The following is a 19513-nucleotide window of genomic DNA, read 5'->3' as shown; positions in this document are numbered from 1 at the left end:
TTCAGAAGCAGCTGTTATTATTGCCATGAGAAAACTAAGGTATAGAGAAATTAAATAACTAGTTTTATAGCTAGTATGTTTATTTTTTAAGATACCGTTCACATAATTTCCTTTACCAGAGAAATTACAGAAGTATGTTCTAGACTAGTGCCACTGCCGTTAGCAGAAACAATATAGAAAGATGAACATCAGTTATAACACAAACATAAATGTCATTGATCCCTAAATTCAATGTGGTATTCTGGAACAGAAAAAGGACATTTGTAGAAAAACTGGTGAAATCCAAAACGAAGTCTGTATTTTACTTATTAGTATCATAACAATATTAGTTCTAAGTTTTGATAATTATAGCATGGTTATACAAAGCGTCAACATTAGAAATATCAACGGTTTCAGTTAGATCTATTTTAATACACCTCTTTCAGTGGGCATAAAGATTATTTGAGCAACAGGAATAGTGTAAGATGCTAATATTAGGTATATAGGAACTCTTTGTACTATCTTTGTAACTTTTCTGTAAATCTAAAATATTTTAAGATAAACTGTTAAAAAAATAAATGTCATGATAAAAACTTTCTGGGAGGGAAGTATATTGGCTAATAAGGTCATCATTAGTGTCCTGTACAGTCTTGCAAAATGATGGCTATGAAGACTAGGTACAGCATTTTAAAATACCCATGATGTGGGGCACCTGGTTGGCTCAGTCAGTTGAGTGTCTGACGTCAGCTCAGGTCATGATCTCATGGTTTGTTGAGTTCAAGCCCCAGGTCAGGTTTTGCGCTGACAGCATGGATCCTGCTTTAGATTCTCTGTCTCCCTCTCTCTCTCAAAGATAAATAAACATTAAAAAAAAAAAATACCCATGAGGTAATACTATATTTGAAGAGATAGTATAACAAAATTGTCTGTATATCATAATAATTGTGAAAGGCAAAACAGTTTTCTAGCCACTTTAAGTAAGCTATTGACCTCTATGTGCTTCAGTTTCCTCATCTGTAAAATGGGGCAATAGGACCCTATTCTATTAAGTTTGTTGTGAGGATTAAATTCATGGTAAGCCTTAGAACAGTGCTTGGCACACAGTAAGTGCATAGTAAGTATTACAATACTGCATCTAAAGGCACACTGGGGTGGAGGGGGAGAAATGAAATAAAAGAACATAGCAAAATGAGATGATAATTATTTAGAATGATGGGATGGTGCTTTTTCTTCCATTTTCCGAATCTTCCTTAATGTGTTTATAAAATTATCAATGCAATATAAGTTTAAAAGATAACTAAGACTACCAAATAGCTCTTTATTGAGTGACAGGCACATGGTAGCTTATTGTATTATTTTTACGTTAGTGTACATTTGAGCATTTCCATAATAAAAACATTTTTTAAGGGAAAACTATCTCACCAGCCTAAGGATTTTTCATACTTTACAAAACTGACTCTAGGTTTTACTCCTGCTACAACAGATCATATTTATATAAAGTTAGAAGGAGAGAGCTAAACACATGCAAATTAAAAATCAAGACCCACCTGGAAGGGACAATATCAAGAACTGCCTTAGTTTGCTGGGGCTATCATTTCATTTTTAAAAAAGAAATGTTCTACAATGATGTGTCTGAATGTAAACATATGTATATATAGGTTTATACAATATTAATATCTCTACCTGAGAAGTAACTGCTTCAGTGTTTTTCTGGTCTGATGGTTAAATACATATTTATACTTTTAAAGTCAATATTTGTACAATAGACAAGAACAGTGCCTATCAGCTAAATACATATTTAGGACTGTACCACATGTATTACAAACATGTACTAAAATCGAAAGCTTATGTTTATACAGAGCCTTTCATCTTGAAGGGGCTAAAGAGCTTTTCAAACATATGTACATAAAAGGACGCTCGCACTGATAGGCAGGCAAGGTATCAGTTCAACCACTCCCCTGTTCCTTCCAGCAGTCTGGGATACGGACACATAGTGTCAACAGATGCAGCTCTGTAACAGCTGCAAAGACATGTAACACAATAATCCACCTTGTGGTGCACAGTCACTGGAAGAGGGCTTGCAACTTGGGAAGAGCAACTGCTCTCCTCCAGCGTAGAAGCACCCCGGCCATTTCCAGCTTTGTGTTTTTAAATTATTCTCTACCAAACTCAACTAATCATTTGACAAAATTGAATTTGATACTGGAAATGGTTTCTGAATGCAAAATACTTTCTGTCTGATGATGAGAAGTAGGTTGAAAACTGCTTCCCCCTGCCCTTGTTAGATTTAGTGAGAGAGAGAGAGAGAGAGAGAGAGAGAGAAAGGGAAGGAGAGAGAGAAAGGGTCACAACATTCAGGAAAAATGGTTCAAAATATTCTATCTAAGAATAGCTTCATCTCAGAGGATTGGGTCATTACTTCAGAAGACAGTCATATTTTCCCCCCATTTAATTAGGACACCGTAAGTTTCTCAGTGAAATTACTTTATATAGATGCGTCTATCTATATTAGTACACACAATGGAGACTTTTTATTGAAAATTCTGCAATCACTACAAAAGCATACACAAGTGTGACAATGTGATTAGGAATGTGACATTCACTGATTTCACCTATGCCCAGGTTTCCTAGTATATGAACTGAAAAATAACAACCAAAGGAAATTCCACCACTGAATCCCCTTGTTCCGGCTTCTCTCTCCCTCCAGTGCTTTCATGCAGGTGAAACCTAGTGAAAATGACATTCCAGGACTAAGGGCCAAGGAAGCAACAAAAGGGCAGCAGCCTGAGAGGGTTTGCAAGTGTGGGTGGGTTTATGGTCTAAGGAGGTTCAGACTCAGGCTCCGTGGCCCTGGAAGTACACAAGCTTCCTCACTGACCACTGACTTACCAAATAGTTTTAGGCACTTCCTGCCAATTATGTGTTCATTAATACAGCCATAAATTGTTTAAAAATATGTAATTTCAGATTATTTCTGATAATACAGGCTTCTTAGGTTTAGGGTTACCAACCTAAACTAAGGTGAGGGAAAAAGGGAAGAGGATCAAAAGAGTTACTGTGAATAAGCTGAGGATGAGCAGAAATAAATGTCTGCTTTATACAAGTTCTAAGGAAGAAAATATTTCCTTGGTCACTGTCTGATTCTGGAATAAACACACGCAAGTGAGGGAGGAGGGAACGGGGAGGAGAAAGCAAGCAGAAGAGAACAGTCTTATTTAACTGTTTTTATGTGGGTAAAATGATTTGTGCCACAGTATTTCCATAAGAAGTGGGACCATTATTTTCCTGTAGAAACACATTTGGTTTGAAAAGTATCACTGGACAGGATGTGAAAATCAAACTGAATGAATTATTCACAACCCCCGATCAGAGGTGATCATTATTTCTGATGCTCCAAACAGTGATTAGGATTCTGCCCTGAGATGTCATTTTCTCACTGAGTAACACCAGCGACACAGAAAGGCATTATCTATCTATCCATACATGTATTTTTTTCTCCTGGGAGGACCTTGGTTTAATGTTACTATAACAGATACTAAAAACATGACAATATTAACATTTATTCCGATGGTGCCCATAAATGCCATTAGTCTGACACAAAGTGTCAACACTAATCATGACCCAAAATTAACACCAAAATTGACATCAACATTAATTGTACTATCAGTGTGAATAGAATGTGTGATTGTACACACGCGTGCACACACATAGATACTTCCCAAAGCTGCAGTTACTACAAAATAAAATACTAATATTAAGCTCAACCAATAAATTTGAAGGGAAAGCGAAGGGGCAAAACAGGACAGGACTGTGTTTTTAAGAATGTAAGAAGCATCCATCAACCGTAGCTATCTATGCTGTGGAAGGCAGGTAAAGTATATCTTTGCCATGGTTGCCTTTCTTCTATCTCCTCACTTTGAGTTCAGCTGTAATAATATTTTTCTATGTAGACTTAAATAGAGGTGAGGCTGTGGCTTTAACATTAAAGCTTTATTTTCCATGCTAAAAGTCTAATAGTTGAAATCTCCTGGCAAAGCCTCCTGTAGCTATTGTGTTACTATTGCTAATGCCCCAGGAAGATGACCATTCTGCAAGGCCCTGGAGCAGCAATACAAAGAATTCTCGAGCGTTCGAGCTGAAACGGACCTAAGCATTATCTGCATTGTGGAGATGAGAAAATGAAGGCCCAGTGAGAAAGAATCTGAACTTGAGTTCCTTTACAGATGCATAATAAAATGTCACCTCCCCCCCTTTTATGTCTTGTATGAAATGTTACATCTTCACTTTTAGTTAGATACTATCAAAAAATAATGACAACATTCACTCATGTTAGAATTTCATGAAAAAAATGTACTTGATGAAATAGTAGAAAAATACTGTATAGGTGTTAAAATGTGCCTTTTTAAACCACAAGGCGATACAATGTTTGACATAATTTGTGCCATTCAGAAAAACCATGCTGAAAAAAATGTCAATGCCTTTCCATATTGTATTATCTGCTGGATATCATATTCTGTTGCCTAGTGTTATATGATCACATAAAAGAGCTGAAAACAATTTTCTTAACAGCTGAAAAACTCTCTTTTTCATGCTTGGATAATTCAAAAATGGCTGAACAAACTTACCTCACCCTTTCCAAAAAGCGATAAAAGAGTAAGAAAAAAACCAATTTTAGAGCAAAAAAATTTCATCCCAGAGGTAATTTTTTGAAAAAGATTACTGAAGACTAGAAATAATAATTTCTAATTGAACAGGGGAATTATCTCCCTGCAATATTTATAAACATGAAACCACAGTAATTTTATGCATATACACACACAATGCTTTTAGTAAACATACCAGTTTAAAAAAAAAAAAAAATGCAAAAGAGCACATACAAACCAGTGGTATTTGAGAAATGGGGCACAGGAGTAATTGGATGATATGGAAATTAACCAAGTTGGCCTACTGCAGTTCAAGAAGCTTTGCCCATTAATCACACAAACGAATGTTGAACTCTGATGCTCCACGCTACACCTCATCCTAGGGTGTCATCTGTTGCTGTCCTGATGTTCGTTATTGCCTTTAGTTGGAGCTGTACAGTTTCTTGACATAGGGTACTATATCACATCCTTTTTCAGCAAAATCTTGAAACTTAAGGAGTATAAAAATGCTGGCGAGTATATCCTTTTGTTTAAAGGCTATCTTATCTTTAGGACTGACTTCTGAAGGGGACTGAGGAGCCCTCCACAAGTTCTGCTTTGGTCGGCCAATGGATGCATTAGGATTTTCAGTCAAGCTCACTGGGCTTTGGTTTGCTAATAATGAAATGAGTCAAACAAACTAACCCACCTGTTGAAAAATCTCCAATACCAATAACAGCCATTCAGAAGGAATTCTAAGAAAAGTATATGCAAAGTAAATAGGTGACAGGTATTAAGGAAGGCACTTGTTGTAATGAGCACTGTGTGTTGTATGTAAGTGATGAATCACTAAATTCTACATCTGAAACTAATATTACACTATATGTTAACTGGAATTTAAATAAAAATTAAAAAAAAAAAAAGAGAAAAGTATATGCATCCCAAAAGAATAGTGTTAAAATTCATTAAAAGTAATTCTGTGGCAGGAAGACCTATCTTTCAAAATTAGCCTCAATATTTTTCTAAGAGGGGCTCAACTTTGGTTCTGAGGATCATTTTAGACAAAGACTCGTAATCAAACATGCTCACTCAGAGGATAAAAGAAAAGTGCATAGTAATTTTAAATAAAACTTTAATCACATATTTCATAACATGTCTTTTTCTATACTTGAAATTCCTATCTTGTTAGGCCTAAAAAGATTCAAAATTGGGGCTTGGGGAAGCTGTTGATGAAAAACAAGATAAGCGCAAATTATGAATGTTTATATGTAATCAGTGGTGTGTGATACTTTTCTGCTGAGGATCTCAAAGCACTTATTACAAACACTTCCCCATCTTCAGGGATAGATTGATGGCAAGGACCATTAGTCTCTTTTTATAACCTGAACAATCAGTGCACAGACCATGGTCCTGTTTTTCAGATCTGCCTCCTTCAGGTCTATTTCAAAGCTCACCTTTAGCATACTACAATATAAATATGCCTCTTTTCCAACACATATCTAAAAGATTGACATGGACTCAATTTCCACACCCAGCATGAAAAGGTAAACTGATATCAAAAGAATGAAATAAAAGCACAGTAAAATACATCCAAATTAGCCTCACATTCATGGAGCTATTCTGAGATTAAATTGAGTAAAGCAATATACAAAAGTCTAATGTTAAACCAGAAACATATTTGGCTTCTATATGCATGAGCTCAAGTCCATAAACATACACAAACTCTCTCCAGTCAGAGTTTCAAAGCATAATAGCTTCCACTAGAATCTGAGTCCAGGATAACACAAGGAATTCCTTTGAGAGAATAGAAAATGTCAACCAAGTAAATTCAGACAGAGGGTTATGGTGGTTTTTCTAAAATAAGAGGTCCTTTGGGCTAAGAGGGTTAGCCTAAGAATTGTCAAAATGGATCTACTAATTAATTTCTTCTAATACTTCAGGCTTCTATAAGCTTACCAACTTCCTTTCCTTACCAATCCCCAATTTTTGTTTGTTTTTATATTCAAATTAGAGATTTCAAAGGATTATAGCAACATATAAGTGAGGAGGAGTGTCAAAATGAGAAGATTTGTTTAAGCTAGTCAGTAGATGCAAGGATATTTGATATATCGCTCTCCATAATTTTTTCTAAGTTTGAAGTATTTTATATTAAAAAATTACAGACACTTATACCTTGGTGAAACCAGACATCCACACACTGCCAACAATTAAATGTTGGCAAGGCTGAGCAGTTCTAGGACTGAATTCCTAATTCCCACCATCCCTACCCTTTCACCTCAAGAACATAAAAGATACCAGTCATGATGGCAACCAGTCTTTAAACTTTAATTTCCACTATTTTTTTCCTCCTCAATCATCCTCTTCCTAAACAGATGTTTCTTGTAAAAAATGTGTAGGGCAAGGATGTGATAAGGTTCAACAGATCTCCGCCCAAAGAGTTAAAAATGCAATTGCATACTGGAGGAACACCAGGCAAAGCCTACCACACCAACTGAAGAAAAACGAGGAAGGATACCACTGGATCTGTCTCACCAAACGGGCAATTCAGAGGCTTGTCTGAATGCCAAGCTGCTGAGAAGGAAAAACCCTGACACCTAGTGCCCATCTGAAGAAATGAAGCCTTGGAGCGACTGCAATTCTTAAAAGAGTGGTAGTGAGTGTGCATGTGAAGGCAGTCATCAAATTGCATTCAATTTGGAATATGCTTATCTCCCAGAAAAATTTTAAGGAAAAAATTTAATACCACACAAGAATTCCAGTCTTTAGTTGCTGATCCTTTGTGGAATACACACCCTGTACCTGATTATTATAGCTGCTTCTAAAGAGAATCTTCCTCTTATCTCAGTTTTCCATTATGACAGGAGAGATGTGGGGAAGGGTTTTGCATGGTTAAAAATCCCATGTGCTGACAGAGAGAGGAAAACAGGGTCCTACTTTCTGTCCACACTAAAAGTGCTATGAAAGTTGCTTGCCTATCATATCTTTCATCGCTGCCCAGTTTAGACATTCATGATTTATTTCACGGAGTTAAAGAAAATATGATAAAAGAATGCTAATAACATGTCAGAACAAGTAAGAATGTAGTCTCAAGAAGGCTACGGTTTTCTTTGTCCTATACCAAGCAAAGTTAAGCTGTTCTCTGTCAAGTCCGTTACCGCCCTTGGCTTGATCTTAGCCTGAGCCTTTTAATAACAGGATTTAGCGTGAAAAGTAGCTGCAGTGGATTGTGAACTGTTACTCAAAATGTTCCCACCTGCAATTACAGCTTCCACCAAATGATCAAAACAGGTTAGCAAACTGGCAGGAAAATGAAAACAATTCCTCCAAAATTGAGAAGCAGTAAAAGTAGAACTGTGAGTTGGCTGCACTTCCTCTGATTCCAGGCTCAGCAGCACACCATTCATCTAGCTGTGTATTTACATACACTGCCCATCACTGTAGCTTCATAGCAGCTAGAATTGAAATAAGTTTAGTCTATGTTGCAATCACATTTTCCACAATTTTCATCTTTACTCAAAACTATTAAAAAAATCCTAGACAACTCATCTTTGGAACTATTTGCAAGTAACATAGTTCACAGATTTGGTCTACATCTCTTTTAATCCTACTCTAAATTCATACTAAATGCAATGCCATTCAAATCTGACAATGAGAAAAATGTGTTCTCCTACACTTCCATCATGAATAAGGTGGCATTCCTTCAGTTACATCTTTCTTGATGGAGAAGGGACAACTAGGAAAATAGAAAGGAGAAAGTGGCTAACACCACATCAGAAAATCTCTCTTTCTCCTGCTTTTAACGTGGGGACAGTGTTCAAAATGCAGGTCACATCTCTGCTGAAACAGCCAATAGTCTTTCTCAAATGGCAAACAAGTTACCTAAAACTAAATGGAACTGAATTGTTCCAAGTCCTGGTCCCATCACCATTTTACCTATTTACTGTCCTGGAAAAAAAACAGGGAAGAAAGCCTGGCCACCCATATAGCCGATGCTCTGGTAAGTACAGGTTTTCTGCCTTTGATTATGGGGAAAAGGGGAAAAGCATCTCGATTCATGGGGAAACTCTGCAGGAATCTCTTGTTTTACCTTTATTCCTTATATCCATGTGCTAGCTTTTAAACCCAGAAACTCCAATCCTTCAAGGTAATGCAGTATCACCCACAATGATGACCTGGTAGAGCCGTCACCTTTGGAGAACACCACATTATGATGATTTAATGTCTATGTAGCATCAATACATTTACATCAAGCCTTGGCTCTCAGAACATTAACAGGTCAATTTTTTATTCCTTTTTTAATAAAACGATTTCTCAAGGCTCTGTTCAGATGCCCATTCTCTTTGGGACAGGACAGATTTGCTCCAAATCTCATCAGCATGAGCTCTTCTCGTTCCCTTCACATCACTCTTGGGGTAATGCATAGAGTGCCAGGCTCATGACAAACTTGTCTCTTTTGCCAAAGAAAATTAAACTGCGATAGCTGAAAGTCAACTTGCTCTGATAAAACTGGGCTCAGCATGAGGAAATACATCCCACTGATGCCTCGTCATCTCTTAGGCACAGCTGTCCCTCAGAATTCTGACTGCTGAAACTCCATCTTCAGATTGGTCGGTTTCTCAGTGAACGCACACCATTGTATGCTCAAGCTATTGGTAACAGAGTTTGATACTTATACCCCAATCCCATTCCTGTTGTGCAATACCCTATAATCTCGCTACAGCCATGGACTGACTTCACCAACCATCCCAGGCATTAGTCACTAACTGCTCACAAAAGAACATTGGTCTCACTTCTCCTGAGCTCAAAGACTCAGAAACAGCAAGCTAACAACTCAGCCTCAATCCTGGTCAATCATTTGAAGAAAAAGAGAACAAAGAAAATAGGCAACCCTTTAAGGAGGATAAAAGGTAGAACAAGAAAGTGAGAACTGACAAAAACAGAAATAAAAAATTTAAATACAATTAGATTTCTCAATTTCAAGGTTATTAAAGCACTGGGCAAAGGGAAACATATGGTCCCCATCCCGACTCTACTGCTTGTAACTACAGTACTATGTGGCTGTTTAAGACATCCCTTTTCCACCCAGGTTTGGTGAGTCTTAAAGGGGTTAAAAAAAACCTTTAAATTTTTTTTTTATTCTTGTGTGTGTGTGTGTGTGTGTGTGTGGTCTTTGGGTACAGAGTCCCGTATAATAAGACTATTTGTATTCATACTGGCAGAGTAAACACTACATGTTCATGCCCAGGCAGCTCTGTGCTTGTAATTTCAGCAAGAACAGAGCTCTGTCCCTCTGGGACTTCACTATTCCCCCAGTCTCCATTCGCTCAAACACAGAATGAGAGCAGAGAGAAAGCAGGAGAGAAAGATCATGGCAAGAGGTTTCACACAGCAGTGCAGCTAGCTTTCATGTGGCCCAAAATCTCATTTTTTGTTTTAATTACATTAGTTAAAACCATTTTTCTCTCAGCCCCATGTTCACAAGGGTGCCTTCCATTCCTAAAGACTACACTGTTGAATGAAACAGAATTTGGGTCTAGCACAATGAAGCTTTTCTTTGCTGTTGAGGGGCTCACTATGTAGATGTCACACTGTGGCACAAGCCTCTGCTTCAACCTGGTGTGTTAACGAGTACATATCTATTCTTGTGAAAATTCTATGCATCTTCTCTTCCTCGCCTCTTGCCTTTGCTATCTGTTGAGGCATTAGATTAGAAGAACTGTAAGTCTGATACTCTCCACCTGGTCCAATGCCTGCATCCATCTTAATACCAATTCATCTACTTTTGGCATCCACTGGTGTACTTACTGAAACAGCATACACCTTATATATACAGTAACATTTTTTGAAAAAGATACACAAAATGGAAAATACCACGTATTATCTCCAAAGGTCTACCTAGCCTGTTTATGGAGAACACTTGGGTAAAGATTACTCTTTCTAAACAATGAGATTTATCTAGGGATTCTATCTAAGGTTGAAATAAAAACTGTCTCTTTTTAAGTTTATTATTGTTTTGGTTGTAATTGTACATTAGAAGCATAGTTAAAATCAGGAAGAGGAGGAGATAGGTTATTATGACTTTATATCATTATTAACAGTGCACCATACAAGAGAGGATTCCAATGCCAGAAAATGAATTCTTAGATTACTATCAGAAATGTGCCTTCTGCTACATTCTTTTATGTTTAAACCCCTGGTTCTGATTGAGCCCCTTTAAGAATATATTTATCATGATCATAACAGCACTAGATTAAATTAGAGCACAGAAAATATACCAAAAAAGGTGTACTAGTATGTAAGTATCCAAATAAGAAACAACATCAAGCAAAACAATACTTTAAATGTTTTTATTATAGAAAAATCTCAGGGGCGCCTGGGTGGCTCAGTCAGTTAAGTATCCTACTTTGGCTCAGGTCATGATCTCATGGTTTGTGAGTTCCAGCCCCACATCAGGATCTCTGCTGTCAGCACGGAACCCACTTTGGATCCTCAGTCTCCCCATCTGTCTGCCCTTCCCCACATGCATATTTGTGTGCATGTGCTCTCTCTTCTCAAAAATAAACATTAAAGAAAATCTCAAAATTTCAGGTATATACAAAAATAGAGAAAATAGTCTATTCCTATGTATATATCATTTAGCTTTCATTAACAACTCATGGCCAGTTTGTTTTCTCTATACTCCCACACTCACCCCTCTATTACTCTGAAGCAAATCCTAGACATTGGATCATTTCATCTGTAACTATTTTAGTAGTTATGTGTAACAGAAAACATAGCTGTTTTTTAGAAAGCAAAACTTTAACACCATTTAAAAAAGCACATCATTATCACACATAAAAAATTAATAATTCCTTGATATCCAGTCAATGTTTTCTCTCTAAAGAACTCTACCAACAAGACTACTATGTGCCTATGCAGCGTCTAAATTAATACTATTTAATGACCACCCCCATGGAAAGTTGCCACTAGTGGGCACAGATATAAGAAAAGGGGGAAGGGGAATCAATGACTTGCCTCATTTCCTCCTGGAAGCCTGTTCATGTGGACCAGCTGACCCTGATCATCCAACACAAGCTCAGTATACGTCAGCATGTCAGAAGGCAGGGGGGGTGATGGAAGGAATGCTTGAGTGGACATAGACTCCCAGAGTTTGATCAGAGACTAGTGGAGGAGAGAAGTTTGACTAATCAGTGACAATCAGCATTTTAACATACACAAAAACAAATATTAAGTTTCAGTCAATCTGATTTTACTCTTTCCTTTCCAAGTGTTCTGCTGAGCATCAAAGCATTAGACCAAATTCTGCAGCTCTCATTCTCAGTTAAAATAGATTTGTAATTATTTTTCACATAATGTTTTTTACATATCAAAATCAGGCACTTTTCCAACAAAGTCAAATTACTGAGTGATTCGGAATCAGCACAAGAGCATTAACAAATGCAATAGACCTAACAAACAGACCTAACAATACCTAGGAAAATTAAAATAAAAAACTAAATAAGTAACATTAATCCCTCTTTTTTAAAAAAGGAAGAAAAATCCCAGAAGAATAGAAAAATAACCGGGAAAAGTGATATGACACTCAGCTAATACCAAAAAAAATCTAAGGCGGCAAGAATAAAGTTTCTACTAGAGGCTCAGGAAAAGCATCCTTTCCTAATGTCTTTTCAGATCTATAGGCCCATATGCGGAATTAGCTCATCAGGGATGTATGACTATTTGTAAATGTGCGGATCAATTCTGGTCAAATTTGAGAATACAGACACACCTATCCATTTTAAAACCATTTTGATTTCCATTTCCAACTTCATATGACCAGAACAAATGCCTCATGAAGTGGGAACTAGCTGTTTCTTTGGTTGTCTCAAAACAACATTTAAAGGCAATATGATATATTCATATCTACATGTTCCAATCACAGTGTTTATGTCTATTCTACAGGAAAAATTATACAGAGTGTCATTTCTATTTATAGTTCTGGCATTGGGGAACAGAACCAACACAACTTGTAGGGGAACAATGTTGGCAATACAAAATGAAGATACCTATGTTTCCAGAGAGAGAACTTGTAAACAAATGACTACTTACAGGAAATCTCTTGTATTTACAGGTAGACTATTTACCAAGGCCACATATATTACTTTATTAAAATTCAAATGTGGTAATACTAGTAGTATTGACTAGAAGACTTGGAAAAATCCTGTATTCATAGATTTTTTTTTTTTTTTAAGGACAAATTCAGTATTCTTTTGATACTCTATCTGTTGCATTTTCTGCTGTGGATGTACTTTTCTTGCCTTCTATTGATGGAAGAAAAATCTGCAGCATAGAGAGGATTCACCATACAGATCAAAGGAATTTATTTTCAAATAAAGGATGAGAATCATAATGTATTTTCTCACATTAGTTTTTATTCAGCTATAATAAATCTTCCATGAAAGAATTGATACTTTAAACTGTGTATCATGAACTCTATATCCATTTGTATATGTTATCAGTATTGATCCTCATCATATTAACCTATCAGCTAATGGCCTGGGTTATCTTGGAAAATAGGAAAAAGAGAAGTAGAGTTTCAAGCCTCTTTTTTAATACCCATAATTTGATTATAGCTTAGGAAATATATACCTGAATGTAACTCCTCACACAGGTCATTGTAAACTACCATCATAGGTATGCTATCTCAGTTTACTTTCTTCCCAATAGAAGCTTCTATCCTCACCATTCCTCCTATTAATTCATAAAGAACTGTCCAATATTGGAGTTGGCAGTCACCAAATCCCGAATGAGACAGAAATGAGAGTAGTGTCAAGATACTTCTTGCCCTTTGGGAATGACCCATTCCAGGCTAAGCTGCATCCAATGGAAATTCAGGAAAACCCTGCCTCTTTAGAACATATCAGAAACCCCCCAGTTAGCCACCTTTACCTGCCGAAACATCTCTGGGATATCATATATGTATGTTGTCCCCAAGGATTGTGCCTGGAATCTCTTTGATTGAAGTAGGTCTTTGGTGACATATGGAGTGTTGATTAACATTCCATGCAATGGTCCCTGTTTGTCTCCATATGCCTGAAACATGATCTACAGGAGAAAGAGAATGACAAGGGGGAGTTAAGAGACAGAGAAGAAAATCAGCTGCCTAGAGGGGCTTTTTTCATAAATGTTATTTCTGGACACACATTTTTGGTGGGTTGAGTAGCTAAGACATGCCTTTACACATTGGGTAGTGTTCTCAATTCTCTACAGATTAACCAACTCTAAAAAATGGTATGTAACCAATGATACTCCATGGGTTGCTCTCACTTTTGGATTAGTTGAAATCAACAAGAAAGCACAGCGTAAATTTCACATCTCAGAGACAGACTGACAATGCTTGCCTTCTAAAATGACTAAAATTCCATATACTCAGAAATGAAGTATGTCAACTAATGAATCTAAGCAGTCCACACATTTAAGTTGAGGAACAGCTACGTGCTGAAGAGAATTCTGCTCTTTCCCTAACAGAAGTCAGGTCAAGGCTCTACCCTATTATCTGTGCTTCAGTCTATGATTAGAAGGTGCTTCATAAGTGTTCATAGCCACACAAAGGTTTCAAAGATTTTTGCCAGAAGTGGATTTCATCCATCCATCCATCCAGCTAGTCAGTTCTGGTTAGCTCATTAGACATAGCCCATAGTAAAATAAATGTGTTATTATATATATATTAATATAATACAGATATGCATTTATTTATATCCTCCAGTATACATCTACAACTAGCGAATAGCTCCTGCAATACCTATATTGTCACATAATGAAAACACACCATTTTTTAATCATTTCAACTCAAATATAGCTAGAAGAGTACTTCATACTTCATATATTTAGTTTTATTTGCTTATGAATATTTATAAGGGATGCCATTACTTCAATTCAGTTAATATTTATTGAGTGCCCAGAGGTTGTATAACACTAAACTAGGCACTTTATGCATGAATACTTAAATATAGACTCCAAACACAGTGAATACAAATGAAGCCTGGGAAATAAGGGTATGTGGGCATACACACATATCTATTCTGGTCTAAAATGTATAAGCTTAAATCTACCATTAAGAAATAGATTTGTGAACCTGATATATAGGCCTAACAACATAATTAAGTACTTTCCCAAACCCTAGATACCATTTAGCTAAATGAATCCGGAGCTGCCTAGCTAAGAGGAACAAATATGTTCTGCTGACTGGTCAGTCAGGTCCTATACCGGGCACAAATTGTCTTGGGCTGCTTAAACCCCATGGAATGGAGCTTCCAGTCCTATTCTATATGACTAATGGTGAAAGTCACTGGGTGGGAGGTAAAATTAGCAATGTCTTAGGTAGAAACAGTAATGTTTTAAGAGATTCAAAGTGTTAAGTATGGTCAAGGTATTAGAATGAAAAAACTGGACTCCTGAGAGAAGATAAACCAAATCAAAATAAGAAAAAGGAGTAAAAGCAGCAGATTCTGGGAGCTACATTCCTGTCTATTAGGAAAGACAAGAGCTGTGGGTACAAGAGTTTGAGACTCACTTTTGCCAAGGTAGAATGAAGTCAGGCTGGTCAGTAACAACATAACCATGTGGACTGAGAAGGGGGCTGGAGAAAGCCCTCTGGGTACTCTCGCTGCTGGTGGGACTTGAAAATGGTAGGACTACTTTGGTGAATAGTTTGGCAGTTTTTTTTATAAAATTAAAAATACACTTCCTGTGACCCAGTTATTACATTCTCATATATTCACCCAAGAAAAATGAAAACATTCTACATAAAGACTTGTATATGAATGTTCATATAGCAGCTTTATTCATAATAGCCCAAACTGGAAAATTAAGCTTCAAATGTCCATCAATAGGTGAACAAATATAAACATTTTGTTACATTCATAAAATGGAATACCACTCAGCAATGAAGAGGAACATACCCAGAGTCTACATCTATGCAGCATGGATGAATCTCAAAAATACTATGCTGAGCAAAAGAAGCCACATAAACACTGTACATAATGTCTGATTTCATTTATATGAAATTCTAGGACAGGCAAAACTCGTCTGTAATAGAAAGCAGGCCACTGGGTGCCTAGAACTGTGACTCTACCTTTGACTGCAAAAGAGAATAAGAGAACTCTTACGGGTTTTAAGATGTTCTCTATCATGACTGTGATGGGAGTCACACAGGTTTATATGATTTGAGAATGAACTGAAGTATACACATAAAATAAGTACATGTTATTATATGTAAATTGTATCTCAATAAAGGTAACTTAAAAAATATATATTTCTCCCTTATACTACACATTGGGAATCAAGTGACTCATGCAACGGATTACCCAAATCTCTTCTCCCCGCTGTGATGGCTGGCATCAGTGTTCAATTACAGCTAACACCACAAAGACTTTACAAAGAAAATGAAACAAAATGAAGCTCAAACTAGTCAACCCTGCTCCTTGTTGTCAGAAAGAATAAACGATGTGCTGAACAAGAGGTTGATGGTAATGGATAGCACTGAATGATCAGCTACCAATAATTTAATTTTCTACTATAATGGACATAGTAGTTAAAAATTGGTAAAGTGTATGTCTTACAAGTTTATGAAAATATGCATATATTTTATATATCATACACCTTTCATCAGTGGCCATCAGAAAGGCTTCTCTTGGAAAACAATTTCTGATCCCATAGTCTGCTCCCTTAGAACCTTGTTCTTTTGATAGCACAAATCATAATCATATTACAGACAAACTAATTATCTGTCTTCTTCCACCCTGATGTAAATTTCTTAAGAATAGAGATCACTTTGAATCCATAGTGCCTGACACACTATATAGGTGGTCAGTAAATTTACATCAATTAACGAATGAATGATACACAGTGTTCCACATTATTTTGAATTCACATAATGACTCACTAGAACAAAGAAAGGAAAAAAATAAATTGGCAGTAAGTATCAGGTAGGCATTAGGAGCACCAGAGCAGACTTGAAGACTGTTCCTTTTGCTGGTTCCCTCCTCCGGCCAGGGGCTCTTGGGTTCATTCACATTCCGCAGTGGCTGCTGAACTCCCTCAACTGAACAGCCTGAAGGAGACCTCTTCCTTTAGGGCTTCCTAAATAGGTAGGACCCATGGTAATAGGGGTTGTCCCTCAGGCAAAAGGTAGCTCATTCATTCTTTCAGATACTTATTGAGTACTTATTTTGTGCCAGGCATAGTACTAAATCATGATTGAAGGCATCTGAGCCTTTCATGCCCCTGTGTCACCACTAGCCAGAATGAAGGAAATCTAAGAGCTTTCTAATAAAAGAAAGGAAAAATAAAATAGTTATGAAGAACAAACATATTTATCAAAAACATTAAAATCTCAAGTGGCCATCTTATTTTTCACAAGAATAGACTGCCTTGAAGCCATTGTAGAAGTTAATTAAAAATATCCCTGCCCATGGAAAGCTCTGACTGAAAATGTCTTTAAGGCTGTCTTGAAAAACATCAAATGCAGCAAAAATTATTGAATATTCTTTCTCTTGCTCACCCCTTGCACTCTTGTGCGCGCTCTCTCTCTCTCTCTCTCTCTCTCTCTCTGTTTTAACTGTTCACTTCTCACTGGATAGATTTCTCTGGCCATCTAACTGGGAATCAAAGCACAAAATGAAAGGTCACTCTGACAACTATCCAAACTCAGATTTTTAAAATTCATCTTCAAAATACTGGCAAAAATGTCTTTTCTTGCCTCTGTTCCTGGATTTAAAAGGACATAGATAAAAACAAGAGACATATAATCTCTTCCTGGCACCAACTGCATAGAAGAAACTGAAACCCTTGTGTACACGTACTGAAGCAAGGTCATCCTTTAAACAGAAGAAATTCACTTTCCAAGTTCTGGCCAAAAAGCTAAAATAACATCTCAGTTCTTAAGAAGATGTGAGCAATGGCAAACCAACCCAAATCCAGTATCACAGCAAATGGCACAAATATTTAGAAATGAAGGTGGGAACACAGATTAAAAGGAATTCTGTTATGACATAATCAATCTACTGAAAAGAGTCATCTTCCATTTTCACATTCTTGATTTTTCTACCTGAAAAAGGGGTTAAAGTTTGCTACTTTGCTCTTCTATAGATCTATAATACTCTGAACTCTTTGAAGGAAAATAATGTGTGTAAATGGAATAACATAATGGGTAAATATGAGAAAGTCACTGCTTGACATTGCTCTAGCTATTACATTATGCTGAAATTTTCCTTACGATCAAAGTTGGTGATATATTTCAACAATTTTCTTTTCTTTACTTGCCAATGAGTGGGCTGTCAAGGCTGAAAACAGGAAAGACAGATCAGCCCAGAGAAGACAAGATTGTTCAGGTAGCTCAAAAGCCCTTTATAAAAGAATGCTAAATTGTAGAATTACCTCTGGATTGAGGTTCACTTGGCATCTGTTTGGGCTCACTAGTATGTCACAAAGATTGAGGGTTTCATAACATCTGTGATTAAGAACACAGGCACATCTTATAAGGTAAATGAAGTTTTTTCAAATTCATGTGAGCACTGATGCTGACAGAGGATAACTCCGCTACATGAACCAATGGGACTTGTGAGTTTGGGTTTTCCATAACAAGGCCAAGTGGCTTATCTTTAAGGACAAAATCAAAAGTCTAAGGAGCCCCTGACTACTGTACCTGTGCTGTCCTGGAGTCAGTCACTTCCTTGTACAAGCTGATGTCCAAGTAATAGCCGGACTCATTTGTCAGGAAGAGGCGGATGGGAATTGCTTTTCCAGTTGGTGTCAGGCGAATGTTGATTTTCAGTTCTGCCTGGAGGACACGTAATTTCCACAGCCGACTTCCATAGCGCATTACCATGCTCCGCACAGATTCCTCAATCTGTCACAGACACGTCACCAAGCACAAAACTTAAAACACCTTGTACCTAGAACCTGTTTCAGGTCTTCCCATCTTTGGGAAAGAAGGAATGGAAAAAGGTGCTGGTTTCTGGAGATGTGCACTACATGTATTCCTTATAAAAAGCAAGATAATTTCTCCCCAACCCTACTCTTGCTTAGAAACAAGTTGGGGACAATTTCACGCCAGGCTGGCACTTGAGTGGGGTTCTCTGGCTCACAACACCCAAATCTGTGCAACTCCCTACCCGTTTCCCAATTATATTCATATTCTATATCAAAGATCTGCAATATCTAAAATTACAAGCCATGGGATTTAAGAGAAAGCCCCCAAATAAGAATAAAATTTCTAGTTAAATAGCTATTAAGTAGCATTTATATGCATGGTAACTATGTTTCATTGCACTTATAGGACCTTAAATCATCATAGCAATTACCACCATGAGCTTTTTTCTATACAATTTTATTAAACTTTATAATATATGCCTCTTGGTAAATTGCACAAATTAAAGAGACGCAATTTGTAGGTGGTGTTAGAATGTTCTCTCTAAACAGAGCTCTGAAGCTCAGTCATTGCCAAGTCCAATTGGGATTTAAGTAGATGGGGCAGATGTTTCATAGTTTCTCTAAGGCTTATACCCAGGCATCTTAGTGCTCCTAGTTTTCAGGGTTAGGCAAGTTATTTTAACCAAATGGCCTTAGATGGGATTTTCCCTTACTGACAAATGAAATTTTGTTTTCCCAATATGGCTAAAGGCAGCGAGGACATACTACTCAAAATTAACCCATTCTCTTAAATGAATTGTGTTTCTAAATTGCTTTCTCAACTTAGAAAATATCAAAAATATTTTCTACCATTCTTCTCTTATGGTTCTTTAGAAGTATGTGCCACCTTTGCAGTTTGTTTTAGCACCACAGAATCTCAGGTTAATGGATTTCAAGGAGTTGACTTCTCTAGTCCCACACTTGCTTGTTAACCAAAGGGTATCTACCTATTCTTTTCTGGA

The 19513-nt window shown here is 36.9% G+C and overlaps 1 protein-coding gene across 22 annotated transcripts in view; it reads right to left on the bottom strand.

Moving 5' to 3' along the window:
- ACACA (acetyl-CoA carboxylase alpha) overlaps positions 1–19513 on the bottom strand; it is a 285398-nt gene that overhangs the window by 84643 nt on the left and 181242 nt on the right. For all 22 annotated transcript variants that reach the window (XM_086686727.1, XM_086686712.1, XM_086686732.1 and 19 more), the window contains 3 exons: positions 18286–18489; positions 13530–13685; positions 11616–11762 (listed from right to left, as the gene is read on the bottom strand). In XM_086686727.1, the coding sequence (XP_086542853.1) occupies positions 11616–11762; positions 13530–13685; positions 18286–18489 (507 nt within the window). The remainder of the gene's footprint in view (positions 1–11615; positions 11763–13529; positions 13686–18285; positions 18490–19513) is intronic.

Source organism: Puma concolor, chromosome E1, assembly GCF_028749965.1.
Source record: "Puma concolor isolate L17-30 chromosome E1, mPumCon1.1.hap2, whole genome shotgun sequence".
NCBI lineage: Eukaryota > Metazoa > Chordata > Mammalia > Carnivora > Felidae > Puma > Puma concolor.
The sequence above is the reverse complement of the archived record's forward strand: the minus strand, read 5'-3'. Positions and strand labels throughout refer to the sequence as shown.